Source organism: Coloeus monedula (genome assembly GCF_965178545.1).
Source record: "Coloeus monedula genome assembly, chromosome: 8".
Taxonomy (NCBI): domain Eukaryota; kingdom Metazoa; phylum Chordata; class Aves; order Passeriformes; family Corvidae; genus Coloeus; species Coloeus monedula.
The window spans coordinates 19865395-19883852 of NC_138788.1; the positions used below are offsets into that span (position 1 = coordinate 19865395).

The 18458-nt window shown below is 44.0% G+C and overlaps 1 protein-coding gene across 1 annotated transcript; it reads left to right on the forward strand.

Moving 5' to 3' along the window:
* Positions 1–1779: 1779 nt before the first annotated feature.
* Positions 1780–17950, forward strand: PKD2L1 (polycystin 2 like 1, transient receptor potential cation channel; the record flags this gene model as incomplete). The annotated part of the gene is made up of 15 exons (XM_082286541.1): positions 1780–2074; positions 5864–5977; positions 7951–8078; positions 9203–9459; positions 10308–10532; positions 10885–11113; positions 11488–11658; positions 12366–12547; positions 13465–13585; positions 14162–14260; positions 14989–15110; positions 15430–15547; positions 15778–15914; positions 16665–16812; positions 17762–17950. 15 exons carry the CDS (start codon positions 1780–1782, stop codon positions 17948–17950), a joined length of 2535 nt encoding a protein of 844 aa, XP_082142667.1.
* Between the last annotated feature and the right edge of the window lie 508 nt (positions 17951–18458).

The following is an 18458-nucleotide window of genomic DNA, read 5'->3' on the forward strand; positions in this document are numbered from 1 at the left end:
ACTGGCTGAAAAGGAGCTTTCCAGACCCACATAAATGGAGTCACCCCATGCTGCCTGTAAAGCATTGTATGTGTTTCCTTAATTATAGGGTGCTCTTGGTTCTGCCTTGTGTTAGGCTCTTCAAAATCAGGTGGCACAGACATGACCTGTATTCTGGGCTAGGTGCATGACTGGGTCTTTCAACACAGGTCAGTATCCCCCCCTCGCCACCTGCTCTGTGCCCCAGCCAGTGAGATGGCAGATCTGCACTGTACCTGGGTCCTGAAGGATGGGATAGGATGTAGCAAGAGCTGCACTATGAAAAAACCCTCATGTTCCCCCAAAGCAGCAGCTCCACACATAAGTCATGCTGCTTGTGCATGGGCAGGGGTATCTGCTGTATGGTCCCAGGAGTGCAACTGGATGCCTGGCTCTGGCATGTGGTCTTTCACTGAGGCCTCATTCCTTAGCGTTCCTGCTGCTCGGGAGCTCTGCAGATGCTTCCCATCCATTGAACCCGCTGATTCTGTGCCACTGCTTTCATTTTGCTAGGGAGTAATAAAACACAACAGGCCCTAATAATACCAAATTCAGTCAAAGGATCCAACCCAGACCTCCAGTGATCTTCCAAGCAGCTGCTGCCCTCTTAGTGCCCTGTGCCAAGTTGCCATGATCAAGTAGGTGACATCTAGGGGCCATCTCTGCATATCTCACCTGGCTTGGCAGCAACACCTGTATGAACATTAGAGTCCAAAGAAAACATCCTTACTTGGGCCTACAGGTGTGAGAGTCATGTTGCTTCCTTGGGTAATGCCAGAAAAATAGCAACCCTCAGTACCCACTGAGAAGAGGCATCTCTTCTGAATTATATATTCAGACCTGAGGAAGGACCAGGCTCAGGCTATACATTCTTTTATAGTCTCATCACCAAGACAAGTGTGTCATCCCAGGGTTAAGCTCTGGGACCCTCCAGGGTACAATCACAGGCCTACAGTACCTGTGATGCCTGGGACGACTGCTTGCAGGTGGCCAGTGGCAAGGTGGATGCAGGCAACTCCCAGCTACTGTTATTGTCAGTTTTGCCTGTTTGGGTTTGTTTGTTTGTTTGTTTTTTAATCAGGCTTGGCTCAGGGCTAGCAGGCAGGGCTTGTGGAAATACTGTGAAAGCAGAAGATTGCAGCCCCTGGTTTCCAAACCCACTACATTTACTGCCGTGTTTCACCCCGGCTTTTACAATGAGATAGGGAAGAGGATGCTGTGCCCCCCGCGGGGCACTCACGGGAGCTTCTGCTCTTTGGCCCTTCACCGAAACTGGGAGTGCTCCGGCCCCGAGCCAAGGCTGCCATCCGGCCCCTCTCCCCACGGCACTCGCACGGGGACCCCCTGGAACTGACCCGGGCTGCAGCAGCCTGAGGGGTCCAGCCGCTCCCCATCCGCAGGGGTCGGCTCCTGGCAGCCTCCTCTTCTCACGACGGCGTCTAGGTCTGTTATTGCCGCTAAGAAGCAGAGGAGGACTCCTGGACTTGTCGGTGTTCCCAGGGCTACTGGGATAATAGGGCTGACGGTGGTTCCTAACAACGGGTAGTGCCACCCCTCTGATCGGTATCACCAGCTGAGCTGATATAAAAGAAACAGAGGATGCTTGCTCTCTGTGGGGAGCTGCTGGTGTGCCCTCTTCTGGCTGCTGAGGCAGACAAGCTCTTGGGCATTGATCATCTCTCTGCTAAGTTTTAATTCCAGCCCGGGCAGGCAATCTTCACAATTCCAGTAAAAAGGTACTTCTGTCAGCAGTGAGCAGTCATGAATTTGTCTCACCTAAACAACAGAGCTGAGAGCCACTTTAAAGTATCAGAGGTGCATGAACTGGAGACAGTGGGGAAGAAGGCTTGGGACAATCCTGTTTACAATGGCTCTCCCTCTACCTCCTTGAAAATTCAAACTATCTACAACCCCAAGTCTATCCTGGAGAATCCCTATGAGAATTTTGAAGAGGTTGGGGATCCACTGCCCTGCCAGGAAGAACAGAGCAAAGCTGTGAATGGGAAGACAAGTCCTTTCCTCAAGTGCTGCTTCTACATCTTCAGAGGCATCCGAGGTAAGTCTCTGATATCTCATTAGAAGGGAGTTATTAGCCCTCAGAGCAATGGTGTGGGAAGGAGGGGAGGAAGAGAAGGGATGCAGAAGGTAGAAGCCTCAGAGTGTCTGTGTAGCCCAGGGACATGTTCAACATGCAGTAGCATTACTTCAGAGATCATCTTTGGCTGACCTGAAAGGAGCCTCCTCGTTCTGTGTGCCTTGCTATAGCTTCATGGTCTGTCCTGTCACCTTTACTACAAGGCAAGAGACTCAGTGGTGTGCTCAAGGTCATGCAGTGAATCTGTTGGCAGAGCTTGGAGCAGGCTATTCTGTCTTTGTGTGCATTTTCTAGATAGAGTGGTACTGGCCCCTGTGCTACAGTAGCATAAGAACTGATAGACATATCTACAAGAGAAAATCTAGCACTGTCAGGACTGAAATGTAAGGGATCACAGCAATGTATCAAATAATGCTTTGCTTGAAGATAGCTGAAAGAAAGAGATGCTGTTTTCCAGTTTAAAAGACAAAGGGGAATGAAATATTATATAGGTTTATTCAGAGGCAAACAAAACCCTGGAGGCAAGATAAGTCTCCTGTCAGGATACAATCCTGGGTAATGGCATTATTTGAACAGGTTCTTACAGAAGGCATAAAATCCTAATATTTTAAAAACAGGGAAGATAAAGAAAAAAAAAACCCAGCAAACCAAAACAACATCTTCTTGCCACTGTGTCTTTTTTCCTCACTTGGAAGGCAAGAACCTTTCTCAGAGCTGCACCCTCTAACAGTACGAGGGAGTGAATAACAATATAGCTTGGTCCTGAATTGCACAGCCCCTCTATGAATAATACTTTTATCATAGCCATTACAGTCTAACACTACTAATTCACATGGAATTCAGAGCAGAGGTTTAGAGATTTCTCCTGGCCAAGGAACAGTGCTGAGTGGGTTTGGTAGCTAATTACAGATTACTCTTAGGCAATCATTTACCTGGTTTATTCTGAAATGCTTTCTTCTATGCATTGTTTGAGGCTTAAAATGGAAAAACATATCCATAGTTTAACATCAAATTTCCATTTGTGAGTTGCCAGAGTTGAATTTGGAGTATGCAAATGATGATAACTGTCAGGACACCACAGCATTTTCTTCTTCTGACTGTTGCACCAGTGTGTCCTGCCACTAAGGGTGGTACATAGGGCTGTAGGAAATACCAAAGCTGGGAATCCAAAGGCCAGTGCAGACAGACCAAAGGTCTCTTTGAGCCTCACAGAAGTGGGGACATCTTCCTTGAAGAACTTGCTTCCTTCCTTTGCATCTTTACTAGGTGCCCATTGTTTTTCATTGCTTCTCCATTGCTGGCTTTCCCCCTTCCCTTTCCATTTAATCACCTTGGTGCCTCACATGGAAAATAGAAGTACTACATGTAAGTCAGTTAGACAATGACAGTTTGAGGGGTTGGGTTTTTTGCTTAAAAACCATTTCCTGCGATTACATGTCCATAGCTAGTGGTAATAAATGGATTATTAAGCTTTTGTCCTCATCAGCTGTTGTGCTCGGTTAGAAATGAGTAGCTGCTGCTCCTAGTGACCCTGCTCAGGACTATTCCTCTCTAAGCAGTGTCCAAGCAACTCTGTGTCCTGGTTCCTGCCTGCCTCCTGCCACCTCAGGTGTTTCATGGCCAGCCTATGCACAGACTTTGCTGGGTACCTGGGTGCATGGTGGTTGATGAGGGACACCCAGCTTCCCGCTGCCTTTGGAAGAGGATCTCCAGCTGTACCTGAGACTGTGAGCTAGTCACTCACCTGCATCACAAATCTGGCTTAAAAGCACACTCAGAAGATAATGTAGGTGTTGCCAGTAATTCTTATCAGGCACTTGTTGCTATCAGGAAGGTAAGACTTACAAATGAATTGCATTCATAGCCTATTTTCTAGATTCTGTTATTTTTTCTTTGCTCAGATGTGTGAGTGCTGGATGGTCATTCAAGGTACCGTAAGGAAGACTGGATGTCTTCTAGCGTTGAGTCCTTCTACTCCACATGCCATGTCCAAAACAGCTGCATCCCTAAGGGGGTAGGTGATGTCAAAGGAGACACAGATGGGGACATGCTTCATGTATCAGGTGATAGATTTCCCTGGCATGTTTCCTAAAGACATAGCTGAAAATAAACATCATCTGATACAGGATTGCAACTACTGGATGCAATCTGAAAGGACTGGAGCAGCCTCATGGTCCTCCAGATATCATTTTGGGCAAGTCTTTGAACCAAGTTCTCAAGGATATTTGAGTGTTGTTGAACTTAGGTGTTCCTGAGTACACTTCTGTTCTCAAAGTAAAGAAGGTCTGTACCTTTGCTCCAAACATATGGATAGTAAGGGTTCCCTGCTCATGCTAAAAAACCAAAACGAACTTCTTAAAAGCTTGTGATGTAGTCATCTCTGAGGATGAAGGTGGTCATTTAAAAGTGACCTGAAGAGATGGGCAAATTGTTTTCCCTTGTTCTTCTCCATTGTGAAGATTCCTGTAGATCACATAACACAGGAGTTAATCCAGATCATCTCCAGGCTTTCATTTCTGTTGCTGGTCCAGAACAGGCTACTGGTTTATCTGCCCCGAAGTGACGGCAGATGCTGCAATAGTCACTACGGTAGTTGATGGTGCAAAAAGCTCTCTAATCTCTTGAGATGTCAAAGAGCTATTAAAATGACAGGATAAATGCTAGAACACTTTTGCTTACTCCAGAGAAAAAAGTTTGCCATCCGCCAGAGATGACTTCAGATGTGGGGCCTTTGATCAGCTTTGATCCTGGTTTGCAGGAAGATGGTTGTTGCATCCTACTGGGGATAGGAATCAGGGCTGAGCTCTCTAGGAGCTGCAGAAAGCAGCAAGACTATGGCTATTATTGACATGGCTTTCATCACTAGGCTTTCAATTGAAAGTTCTTATGCCTTTCAACTTCAGGAGCATTCCAGAAATCACAACAGAAAGCCATTACAAAAAGAACAAACAAATACACTAATGGTATCAGGTGGTTCATCAAACCCAAAATATCAAGGCTCCTTTTAAAAGAGGCGTTTCTCTCTTATTGACAGCCCTGGTGACATTTAATGAGTTGTGTGAAGAAATAGGATCTTTAGCTGGTGCAATTGGTGTATTGGATTCAGCTAAGTTCCATTGTTAGATGTCCTGAAGATAATTTGGCTCTAAATGTTATGCTGAAAATATTGAGTTGGGTTATTTGATTGAGTCTTATGACCAACAAGAAAATTGAAAGAGTTTTTAGGTAATCAAAGGACAAATATTTGGGGCCTAATGGTTCAATATACACTAAAAGGAGTAATAGTTCCTAAAACTAACTGTTGTAAAACTAACACCAGATGCAGTTCTGCTATGGAAGACCTCTCAGAAGGTCAGCTGTTGGCCCATGGGTGACAGAGATGAAATATTATGGTTTCAAGAGCATTTGTGACAAAGACTGAATTTCTGCAAAGAATAAGCTGAAAAACAGTCAGGAAGAGATCAGGCTGTAATGAACACAAACAGAAAACTAAAGAGTGATTTAGCAAAATAAAAAGCCTGTATATTTCAGTGTTGGTTAGCCACAAAGCTTTTATTCAGGCTGGAATGGTTCTTCTTAGGGGTATTTAGCACATTTTTATAGGTGAAATTTTGAAACAAAAAGTGGCTTGGCCTTGAAAAGCCACAAAACTTCAATTCTCAACAGCATTCTTTTGGAACAGGACTACAGTTCCTCGTGTGGCCCCTGAGAATGGCCATGAAAACTCTCTAGTCCCTTTATACCCAACAGGTCTGTGGGGCACTACGCTGACTGAGAACACAGCTGAAAACAGGGAGCTTTACGTGAAGACCACCCTGCGAGAGCTGCTGGTCTATGTCATGTTCTTGGTGGACATCTGTCTATGTAAGTAGCTCTCATATTTCATAGGCATCATTTCTGTGTGCAACGTGAGGGGAATAAGGTAAGATTTTATTACTAGTCTTCCTTGCTCTGCTGTAAGTGTTACATTTATTGTATGGGCACTCACAGCAACAAGAAGTTGTCATTAACCTACAGAATAGCTGCTGCACTGTAGGAACACAGAGTGCTGAGAATATTTCTCTGCCTGTTTTGAAGGATTTTTAACCCCCTGAACAGCACTGTTTTGACATTTGTCCATGGAAAAAATTGCCAACTATCAGACAAGAACTAGAAAATACAGTGGTGTGAATTAGGTGATGGACTACTATGTAAGATTGTCACAGGGTGAAAAATTTAGAGGTTTTGGGCTTCTCTTGTAGTAAATAGATAAGAGCAAAAAACATCAAAATGGAGGATTGTTGTTGTTCTCCAAACCTCCTTCTTCTTCTTCTACTACTCCATATTCTGCAGTAAAAGTAATTTGGGATGATTGGACAAAAAATTCCACAGTTCCTGGCTGCATTACTGAATAATTGGTAGGAAAGTGAAAATAATATATGTTTTTAGTAACCATTGGTTAAATTATCTTTAAAAGGCCGTGTAGATCTTGATAATTAGGCTTTCTCCTGCATTCTCTGCTCTGTGCTGTGTCTGGGTCATGATAGTGATTCTGTTTCTCTGATAAGACTTAATAAACAACTATCTAGCAGCAGTGAAGGCTGAAAGTCTCCGTTTGTCTCTGGAACTAACTCCTGGCAAGGACTTTAAAAACTCTCTCCCATCAGAAGAGATTTGATTTACGCCACGGGCTGTGGCACTGCACACAGAAGTAAAATTACTGAATGCTAGCTGTTGTTGGTTAGACTTAAGCAGTATTTTCTGATTCACATTATGAGTTCTAGCCATTGACTCCACAGTCCTGGGAGAATCTGCCCAGGGTCTTTTCTCAGTTTCACAGCAAATGTTCAAGACCCGGAGAGCAGCTCTAGAAACTCCTGGTCTCAAAGACACAGTCCAGGGAGATTTTCCCTTCTGAGACTGGATGGGTGGCTGAGGTGATAAAGCAGATGGCAGCTCACCCTGTTATTCTTGGGTGAATGAAATGTGTCCCTGTACTGAATGCTAATGCTAATATGGACTTTGTGTAGGTAGGACAATGGCTGTTTGGTTTCACAAAGGTTCATTTGTTATCACAAATGAGCACCTGTGGCATGGGACAGTGAAGAGGGTTATATTTCACGGACCCTATGGCAGGAGAGATGGACAGACAATACCACCCTAAGTTACTATCATGCTGGGCCAGGGAGACACTGCTTCAGTCGTGAAAGAACCAAGACGCACACAGACGTACATGTTATCGCACACTGACTCATCCAGGAGGTGTGAGGGGTTGTGTCTTGAATGTCACGTGCTTTATTTTCCTGATGTCCTTTCAAGAGTAGGACATGTTCTCAGTGATCACCATGATGGATGTTTTCCTGAAGGAAGCAGCACTGGAGAGTTGAAACAACATGTTTGTGGAAGCTAGTTTGCACCTCTTGGGGTTTCTTGGTTGACGAAAACTTACCTGGAGCTTTTCACTCAGAAAAATAGGGTGGTCTTTGTGTCTTTATGACTTCACTTCAGAAATTCAAAATATGGATCATGGACTTTGTTCTGAGAAATAAAATTTCCGTCAGAAATTTTGTCTGAGAACAAAAACTGTTACCCAGGATGTTCAGTTGTATCCTCCAGTGGTCTTCTCTGACTACTTAACTCTTACATATATAGGTCAGTCTGACCGTTTAAACTCTGGAACACAGAGCAGATAAGTTTATGAATCCCTAAGAAAGCAGAAAGCCCTAAGATTTCTTCTCCTGTGCCTTGTTCAGCTTACTTGTGAAAATATAAGGTAGACAGAAAGTGAATATATAAATACATTTATATCAGGCTCAAATATTCAGGTATAAGGAAGGATCCTCCTCTTGTTCTCTTAGTGACATATGGAATGACAAGTTCCAGTGCCTATTACTACACCAAAGTGATGTCTGAGCTCTTCCTGCAGACCTCTACAGACGGCCGTGTCTCCTTCCAGTCCATCGGCAGCATGGCTGACTTCTGGGTGGTGAGTACAAATCTGGCCTGCCATGGGGAACCCTGAAACTCAGCTAGACTGGGATATTCAGTTCCCTCTGAAGTACTATCTAGTGATTTCAGCAAGACATTTTGCTGCCACAGGCTTCTGCCAGCTACTAGCAATAGATACAGTAACATTTGCATGCAAAATAGTCTCCGAATAAAAGTATAATTTATCCCTGAGCATTGTGTCCAGAATACTGGCTAGGCTAAGTGTTATGTGTGCCCAGACAAGAGTCCACTTCCCAGTAAAGCAGGCAGGACATAACAAAATAATTTTGGTGATATGAGATAAGAAGTACTGGCCGAGAGAAACCAAGGGATTTACTTCAGGTTTCCTTGTGGTACAAGTGGCTTTGAATCCTACAGTTCAATGTCTTCAAGCTGGTGTCTTAATAATAGCCTATGTCCGTCATGGCATTTTGAGAACATCAAAATTAACCTGTCTGTAATTCATGCCTTGGCTTGTCTAATCTATAGATTCTTTAGAAAGAAACAGGATTAAAATTTGCAGTGACTTTTATCAAAGAGAATAAAGAAGGGGAAAAACATCTGCGGTCTAACATATTTCTGTCAAAGAATGAGTGAAGGAATAATGAGGGCCACAGTGAAGGCCATTGAGTTATTGCAACCACTTATCTCTGACAGCCAGAAATTATTTGTTAATTAGATTTGTCTTTTTTCTGTCATATTAAAACACTCGAGCAAACAATGGCACTATTGTTTCTCCCCCACTGTTTCCAGGATACTGGCACATGCACTTTTCATCATTCACAACTGGTGCCAAGGCAATTCCTTGAAACTTGTGGTGACTGAAGTAGAAGAGACAAAGAGACTTGTAGGGCTCTTGTCTCTTCATTAGCCATGGAAGGTGCTGCAAACACATTACAGGCCTATGAGAAACCAACAGTGACCCTGCTGCCCAGCATTCCTCCTCTACCACCAGCCCTGGTCTTTCTTCTCTTTAACACACATCCAACACAAATTTCTACTACTTTCCATCCTGGGGAGCAGAGAGGGGTGGGTCAGGTCTTACTACCTCAATCCCAGACTAAGAAAATTCCTCTGATGCATGAGCTATGAAGGAGTTGTTCTCCTCTCCCTCCTTTGCAGTATGCACAAGGTCCCCTGCTGGATAATCTTTACTGGACAAAGTGGTACAACAACGAGTCCCTGGCAGTGCACAGCACCCAGTCATACATCTATTACGAGAACTTGCTGCTGGGTGTCCCACGCATGAGACAATTGAAGGTGAAGAACAACTCCTGTGTGGTCCATGATGACTTCAAGGAGGAAATCTCTGGCTGCTATGATGTATACTCCGAAGAAAAAGAAGAAAGGGTCTCCTTTGGGCTCGTCAATGGAACAGCGTAAGTGCATCTAATCCAAATTAGTCTCTTCTAGTTCAAGTAAGAACTGCTGAGCTGCAGGATGCCGGGGGTGTCTCACATAAGGCTAGAATTCCCCTTGCAGTCAGAGGCAGCAAATCCTTTTTGTCTATCAATTTGAGTGGATCAAGTGTCTCTTTGTGGAGAAGCACAACAGAATGAGTGGCACAACAGAATGAGTTTTCATGTTGGGAAAGCCATGCAAAAATTCCCCTGGAAAATTCGGAAGAAGCTGTTGCCTATTTTTAAGAGAGTGAGGATAAATAAAGATTTTTGGGACCAAATGGCAAGCTGGCATTCAGCTGGCAAGTTACTATTTGCTTTCCTCTGGAATTTCAGGAGCCAGAGAAAAGGGAGTGCATCCCTTTCATCTTGACAACCTACTTCTCTATAATAATGTGAGGTAGCTGCAGTTTAATAACTCTGCTCACTGCATGAGTCTTGATCCATGAACGAGAAGCTGTTATTCATTAGGAAATATGAGCACAAGAGCATTCTAAGCAGATGGTTGTGTGTGATATGGTAGAAGGCAATAGAGTGGATCCTGAAAGTAACCTCCATGAAAACAAGACCAATATAGCCAACAAACCTCCGAATTTTCCCTCCATAGTATTGCAAATCATGTTGTGTCACTGCTGGGAAGCACTAAACCATAAAACTAACACTAATGGAGAAATTGTGTGGGGTCAGATCTGGAATAGGAATGAAGTGCCAATTCTTTAATTTAAAACTGCTCTGCCTGTTGAAGATATAGTCTAATTTCTCCTGGGTACAAGGCCATATCCAAGCCTGGGCCAGTGAAGCCTTTGCTTGCGGCTTGTCTGTTGCAGGTGGAGGTACCATTCTGAGGAGGAGCTGGGTGGTTCATCTCACTGGGGAAAACTAACCAGTTACAGTGGGGGAGGATACTACATAGACCTCAAGATGACCAGAGAAGAGAGTGCTGAAGCCCTGCAAGTCTTGAAGGAGAAACTGTGGCTGGATCGGGGAACACGAGTCGTCTTCATTGATTTCTCTGTGTATAATGCAAATATCAATCTGTTCTGTGTTCTGAGGTAAGCTGAGTCATGATGAAAATTCTTCAGCCTCTTGCATCTTCCTCAATGCCATTGCTTCTTAAAATGCAAATATTTTATTATGGTCCACCAGTGGGGTGGGTCTGAGTGATGTCAGTAGAAATTGTATGGATTAGTCTTGCTCTTCCTGAAATAACCAGTCACACTTCTCGTCACCTTTCACCCTTTCCTATCAGAGGCAGTGAAGCAGCAGAGATATGGCTGCATAAACACACACACAAGTCTCACACTCATGGTCTAGTGGATAGGTCATGTTCAAGTGTGATGCCTCTCAAAATCATCTCTGAGCCTCCATCCCCTAGTTTGTAATTGTTTCCTTGTCCCCTTCAAGGTTAGTGGTTGAGTTTCCAGCCACTGGTGGTGCCATTCCCTCCTGGCAGATCCGGACAGTGAAGCTTATACGATATGTCAGCGCATGGGACTTCTTCATTGTTGCCTGTGAAATTGTATTCTGTGTCTTTATCTTCTACTATGTGGTAGAAGAGGCTTTGGAGCTCCGTATCCACAAGCTTCGGTACTTCACCAGCATCTGGAACATCCTGGATGTGGTTGTCATTCTGGTGAGGATCCTTGCATGCTTTTTTGGGGGAGCAATGGCAGAGATACAAGAGCCAAAACAAATGAAGGAATGTGAAAATTAGTCTAGCTAAGACAAGAGCTGGCACATGTTTTGCTCTAATACTAAAATGAACTGCAGAGTACATGGACACACGCTCTTGTGTCTGGAAGAACTGCTAGGAGAAAATTCTTTCTTAGAGATGCCAAAGAGACTGTGAAGTGAGGGCATCATTCAGCGCATCAAGACTGTATTTCCGTAGCCCACCACTAGACTGCAGCTCTGAAGTGGGATTCCGATGAGTTCTGTGACATTTTAATTTCCATGGAAAGCATGGGAACAGTGGTCACTGTGGACTATTCCTCTTTCTCTTTGCAGCTCTCCATTGTCGCTATTGGGTTTCACATCTTTCGCACCACTGAGGTGAACAGGCTGCTGGGAGAGCTGCTGAAACACCCCAACACCTATGCAGACTTTGAGTTCCTGGCATTCTGGCAGACACAGTACAACAACATGAATGCAGTCAACTTATTCTTTGCCTGGATCAAGGTATTGTAGGGGGTGTGGGAGGTGCCAGGTGTCCAATCAGGCCTCTTCTTCTGGAGAGCTTGAGGGTTGTCTCTTCTATCCCTCTGAGTAAATGAGTGTAACAGCTATACAAGAAAGGATTTTCTTCAAAGTCATATGCTCTGTTTTGCAGTAAATCTGGGAAACTTTTCACCCTGCATTCTGAGGTCAGTTATTTGGAGATAACAGTCAGGAATATGAGCTCAGACACTGTTGTGTAAAAGAGGTTTTAGAAAATCCTGAGTACCACGTAACTTAGTCCACCCTGTACTATTTTGGTATTCTTGAGGATAATCTTGCAAACCATGTTTTTTTCATGATGGTCACTCAAGAGCTGGAAATTACTCATCTGCTGACATGGACTTTGCATTTCAACTAAAGCATCTTGGTGTGGTGGAAAGCCAGCAAGGGGCTCCTCATTAGCCTTAGGACATTTGTCCTTCTAGCAGTCCCTGTTTATATTTTCCTTTGACAGAGGGAACAGTCATACGTTTACAAACCCAGAGGAGGATGGTGGCACACCTGGGACAAATATCCTGAAGAATAAGCCACCATTCCCTAGCCAACTTTCTTCTCAGTACTTTGGTCCTATAGCGAGCTTCTTGTCTTAGTAAGCATGTGCATACATGAAAAAGACTGACCTAGCTTATGTTTTGGCCTAACTTTGTCCCCATTCTTCCATCCTGCAGATATTCAAGTACATTAGCTTTAACAAAACAATGACCCAGCTCTCCTCCACACTGGCACGTTGTGCTAAGGACATCCTGGGCTTTGCCATTATGTTCTTCATTGTCTTCTTTGCCTATGCCCAGCTGGGTTACCTTCTTTTTGGGACACAAGTGGAAAACTTCAGTACCTTTGTTAAATGCATGTAAGTGTGTAAGTTAGTACCATGTTTCCATAATTTTATCGAAATAATTTTAACTGCTTTCCACTCTTCCCGCCAGTTGCAAATCTCAATGTCAATCAGACGTGTTGTATCTCATCATAATAAAGCCACGATGGTTAATAAGTTGCTCACAGCCTTCTGGCTGTGACATCTTCATGGACAAAAGAATACAACGAGAAAAATGAGGGCTACAGGCAGATTTTTGTTTGTCTGGTGTTTATCAGTGAGGACAAAAGATATGGTGGATATTGGTAAGGATATCTGTTTCCAGAGAAGTCCCACAGATAATGACCAATATATCTGAGATGGAGGATGAGCGCACACACACAGAAGGGAGTGTTGGGGAAGTGAGTTAAAGTCCCATCTCAGACAATCCTGCAGTCTTTGGGCCTGCTCAAGCAATGTGTGATGTTAATGGAGGTATCTGTTACAGCAGTGCTTTTCAGCTTGTGTTTCACAGACCTCTGGGCATCCAGGTCCTGCCTTTGAGGGGTCTGCAAGAGAAAACGGAGACAAAGAAGCTTAGGATCAATAGACTTAAACTTCCTTCATTATAGGGGCTATGAACTGCAAGTTGAAGAGCACTGTCCAGTTCTAACATCCCTCCAGAGTCTCACAAACTCTCAGCAAGAGATGCCTCTGTTGAGACAAATGCCTTTAATAAGGGAAATTCAGGTTGTTTTGGTTTTGATTCCTGTTTATACCAAAGCACACTTTGGACGACCTGAATTTGTGTGGAAACCATGTTTTATTTTCCTCTAGCTCTAACCAGATCAGCTCTGGTTTGTGCCTGTGCTCATCTGGGCTGCAGGCAGGTTCAGGTTCACCTCAGGACTGTCTGAATGTGTAGGATAAGTGCATGTGCCTTTGTGTGACCCTGTGCTCTTTCTTTCTCCCAGTTTCACCCAGTTTCGGATCATTCTTGGTGATTTTGACTACAACTCCATTGACAATGCCAACAGGGTCCTTGGACCTATTTACTTTGTCACCTATGTGTTCTTTGTTTTCTTTGTGCTCCTGGTAAGCAACCAAGTCCTCCTTGTCCCTGTATTGAGAGCAGCGCTTGTGAGATCCCTCCTGACAATCCCTGGGTTAGGTGCAGTGCAGATGCTTAGAAAAGGAGTTTCTGGTTGCAGTGCAAATAGCCCACAGTAGGCAAAGAGTGTGGTACTACGACTGGGGATTTGATTATTAGGGTGATTAAGGGCCAACATCTGTTAAGGTGAAGACTGAAACTGACTGGCTTCCTAGGCAATGGATGCAGAGGGATGCTCATAATAACCAAGTTAAACACCCAGTGTCAGGAGTCCAAATGTAACCTAAGACTTTGCAAGAGAAGCTACCAAAGGTAGTATTTGATGTGGGAACAAATGTACTTCCAGCCACTGTTTTAACTGCAAAAACTTAAGAAAGCACGGTGTGCTTGAAGCAGGCCTTCTCTTCACCCTCTTTAATTTGCCCAAGAGATACCCCATGGGGAAGCAGCTCCTGGTTTAACCAAGTCCTGCACATCTGTGCCTGTTTCTTGCTGCTTCTACTGTTGGAGCAGGCAAGATGTCTCATGCATATTCATCTCACTTCTTCACCTTTTTCTAGAACATGTTTCTAGCCATCATCAATGACACCTACTCAGAAGTCAAGGAGGAGCTTTCGAGCCAGAAGGATGAGCTGCAGCTCTCTGACATCTTGAAGCAGGTAATGAATAGTGAATGCCATGCTGCTTTCTAGCTAAATCATGAAGCATATTTTGGAAGTCCCTGACCTAAGTGGAATTTACTAGAGAGAAACAACTCCAGACCCCCCTTCTTTGCATGTCCAAGAGTCACAGTTCCTTTCTGGGATAAATCAAGCTTCCAGACCCTTTGGCAATGAGAAGATGAGCAAGCAGGTCTTGGAGGAATCCTGTTACTTGATGTAGTGTTTCTGAGAGACTTTTCTTCCCAGGATGGTCTCTAGACAAAGTCCTTCATAGAATGTACTTTGATCAACAACATGGCAAGCCTTACTTTGCTAAGCTGAGCCTGTTACAGTGGCACAAATCTGGCTCTCCCATGGGCAAATTCCAGAAAAGCTCCTGGAACGTCACAATTCTGCTGTGGGACCAATATTCTGGAAAGAATAGTATTTGAGACATTATCTTAAACAGTGGATGTGCTGGGAAAACAGATAAAGGAAGAATTGGGACAAGAAAATCAGAGGGTTAGCGTGTTGGTGTCACTCTGAAGGCATGAATCTAGTTTAGAGATGAGGTTCATACAGCAGTGTTTTATTTTTGCTTGTGGAAAGCTTAAAAACTGCTGGTATTACTCAGCATATGCTCACCTGTATTGCACTGCCTGCTCTGCTCTACACTTCACGGTTCTTTGTGCATGGTTCTGTGTGTATTTCTTTGTGCATGGTTCTGTGTGTATCTTTGGTAACAGAGCTACAACCGGACACTCACGAGGCTGAAACTGAAGAAGGAGCGGATTTCCGACGTGCAGAAAGCCCTGCAGAACAGAACGAAACAACTAGACTTTGAAGAATTCAAGAACAGCTTGAAGGAGTAAGTGAGTCAGTTTGAGAGATGCCCACTTAGTCCTTTCTCTTAGTAATGCAGGTAATTTAAATTTTCTGCTTTTCAAGACAAGGAGAGCAGTTAGCTCAGATCTGGGCAATTTAAGACTCGAAAAAAAAAATTATCTTTCCTCAAATGTTTAATCTCCTGTTCTAAATAGGTTTGTTTAACTATTTCTTGCCCATTTGGAATGTCTAGGTTTGCCACTGGCAAGAGGACACAACGCACTGATTTCAAAATTCCCACTCTGTTAGAGCTTAACAGTGTAATTCTATGCTTTGAGCTTTCTCTTTCTATTCTTTTGCAGACTGGGCCATGCAGACCATGAGATCACAGCAGCTTTCTCCAGATTTGACAAAGATGGCAATCACATCCTTGACGAAGAGGAGCAACAGCAGATGAAGCGTGACCTAGAGGCAAAAAGGGTAAAAAAAAAAGGGCAAGGAAAAAAATCTTCTGTTTGGTAGAGATCACTCCAAAGTGGCCTCAGGAATCTTTGGGTTTATGGTATAAACTAAGCAGGCAAGTAAAATATAGTTCCAACTCTACCTGGAAACAGCTGAGTATATCACTGCCTGTGAAGCTCTGTGTTATTCACAGTAAAGCTGACCACAGAGTCAGTATCCATATTTGCAGGAGTTTCTTTGTTTTCCAGGTTGCTCTGAATACAGAGATTGAAATTTTGGGGAAATCCTATGGTGACAACAACCTGGATGAGAATCTGACCTACATGGAAGCAAGGAATAACCACACCAATAAGGCCATCTGGGTCTCCAAAGAAGAGTTCCAAGTGTATGTTTGTGCTGTCAGTAGTTTAACCCCCCTGCAAATGAGGGGTCCAATTTCCTGCTGTTTCCTTCCCTGATGTGACTCTTTACAGTGGTGCTGAGCAGTTTCAGCAAGATCTTGTCCCTTTTATCTTGCATGTATGTAAATAAGCAGGTAACCGGTACAGTTCTAGTTATGTCGTTTGCTTGTTCCTGTAAAAGATTGAATTAAGAAATTTTGCTTTCTGCCTCTTGAATAACCTCTGCACCTGTCATGTGGCCACAGGCAATATGCTGCCATGTTTCAGGTCAGATAACTGGGCCAGGGAAAGCGGATACCTTTACAAAAGGTCCTGTAGCAATAAATATCCTTGATTTGTAGCCTAGTTGGCCTTTATCCTCCAGGTCCAAGAATAATACTTGGCTAATTCTTCCATAGGAGAAGCACGGGATAAATACAGCACAGAGAATCAGGATATCCTGATTCTACTATTGAAAAACACTGAGCAAACCACATAGGGCCATATCAGAGGAGAGACAGGTGCAGTATTTAATGGTGGTATTATACCGTGTCTGGGCTGGGACCCATCCTAAGCAGAACCACTGATTACAGACAAAAACACAGTGTAGCAGGTAGTTATCTCATCAGTGGGTGTGAATCAGTTATCTGATGGGGAGCTTTCACTTCTATTTCAGGTCTCTGGGACATGTCTGCTGCAAATCCTACTAATCATCACAAGAAAAAGCTTACAAATGCTCTCCATGTTTCCCTCAGCCTCCTGCATCGTGTGCTGCAGTTGGAACAGTCCATAAACAGCATTGGCTCCAAGATTGATGCTGTGGTGAACAAGCTTGATGTGCCAGAAAGAAAAGAGCTGAAGAGGAAGGATGTGTTGGGCAAACCATTGGGTGATGTTAGCAAGGTTGGTAGCTCTCCACCATGCATTTGACATAAGAGGAAAAGGCCTGGGCAGGGGCAGGGTCAGCATTCTGTATGATAAGTCTTTTCTGTTCAAGCAAAATGACACAAAACCTCTTGCTTTCGCGTCCCCTCAGTTAACCATGGTACCTTTAAACACACCTTCTGGCTCCTTGGAGGCCAGCCTTACTCCTGTGGCAGTGGATAAAATTTGCCTGTCTTCAGTTGCTTTGTAACTGTTCATCCTCAGACATTAAAATGATCAAACTGTCCTCTCCAGCAAGAGCAGCTCATGGCTGTCATGGACTGTGATCTTAACATCTTGCCTGTGGATTATTTATCACACATAGGGTGGAAGGCTGTCAGCTGTGTGCTTATAGCATCTCCCTGCAGAACTCTGACTTTTGCCAAAGACTGCCCACATTGAGTCAGCCAGTGTATTTTGGCTCTTCACCTTTAAAGTCAAAGGCATCAAGGCATGTGGGAGCCATGTCACTACTTCAGGTTTTTGTGGCTTCAATAATGAGAAGAGCCAAACAGCACAAAGTGACCTTGCAGATTCAGAAAAAAGCCTCCCTTTTGCAGAGTAGTCTTGTAATCCCTTCCCATCTGAAAGAGTGTTTTGGGAGGCCCTCCTTCTCATGTAAACATGCCCAAAATCTTACGCAAGTGTTTGCTTGCAGATTTGCTTTGCCACAGCATTTCTGTGAATGTGCTCAAAAGGATGAAAAGGGATGAATCTCTCATTTGTCTAAAGCTTGAAAGTGCATTCATCAGTGTATTGCAGCAAACAGTGTATTGGATCTCTAATAGACAGGCAGGCTTGTTCTAATTTCTGAAAGAATGTGGGAAGATATTTTAGTGTCATGCACACCTTGCCTCTCTCCTGGACTGTTGCTAGACTTCTTGGTAGCTTGCTGACACTGCAGGTCATGCTTCCTTCTTGTTCACAGGAGGAAGAAGCCAGACAGGAAGAACTGCACCCCCAGAGCCTAGACCAGATGGGGAAAGAAGAAGCAGAAATTTGGGGGATGGAACACATACAGATAAACAACTTGAGTGGCAACTCTTCCCAAAAGGAGGTCTATCACATCTTGCCCAAGTCAAGTGTGCTGGGGTCTCAGGTGCCCAAGAACCTCTAGCCGCAGTCTGATGCGCACTCCTACAGCAGTGCTCAACAGCCCAGTGCTCCCAGTCTGGCTGCCATGGTGTACCAAGTCACTGTCAGCTGTTACCCCACTGTTAGGATAATCCAGACAGCTGGACACAGACACCACTATTGCCAGGAACTCTTAATATGAAAAATCAGGGATGCTCTTCTCCAGTGTAATGATGTATCATGCCACAGAGCTAGAACTTCTGCCCCCCTTCACCTTCTCCCCTGCCCCTATATCTTGGGAAGAGATGAAATTTAGAGCTAGGTGATGTATTAGATTTCTGCCTCTAAACAGGCTGGCACATCATCTTTTATCTAGCCTTCCCCAAAAAGTAGGGACCCCAAAACTCTGAACATTTGAGTCCAGAATGGCATATTGCAACCTGTTCCAAACACACAATGGTCTTCAGGAAAAAGATGTGGCTGTCATGTAAAGAAAGCAGAGTATAATCACCAGTGTGAAACAGGAAGAAGAAATGTAGTTGTTTCTACCT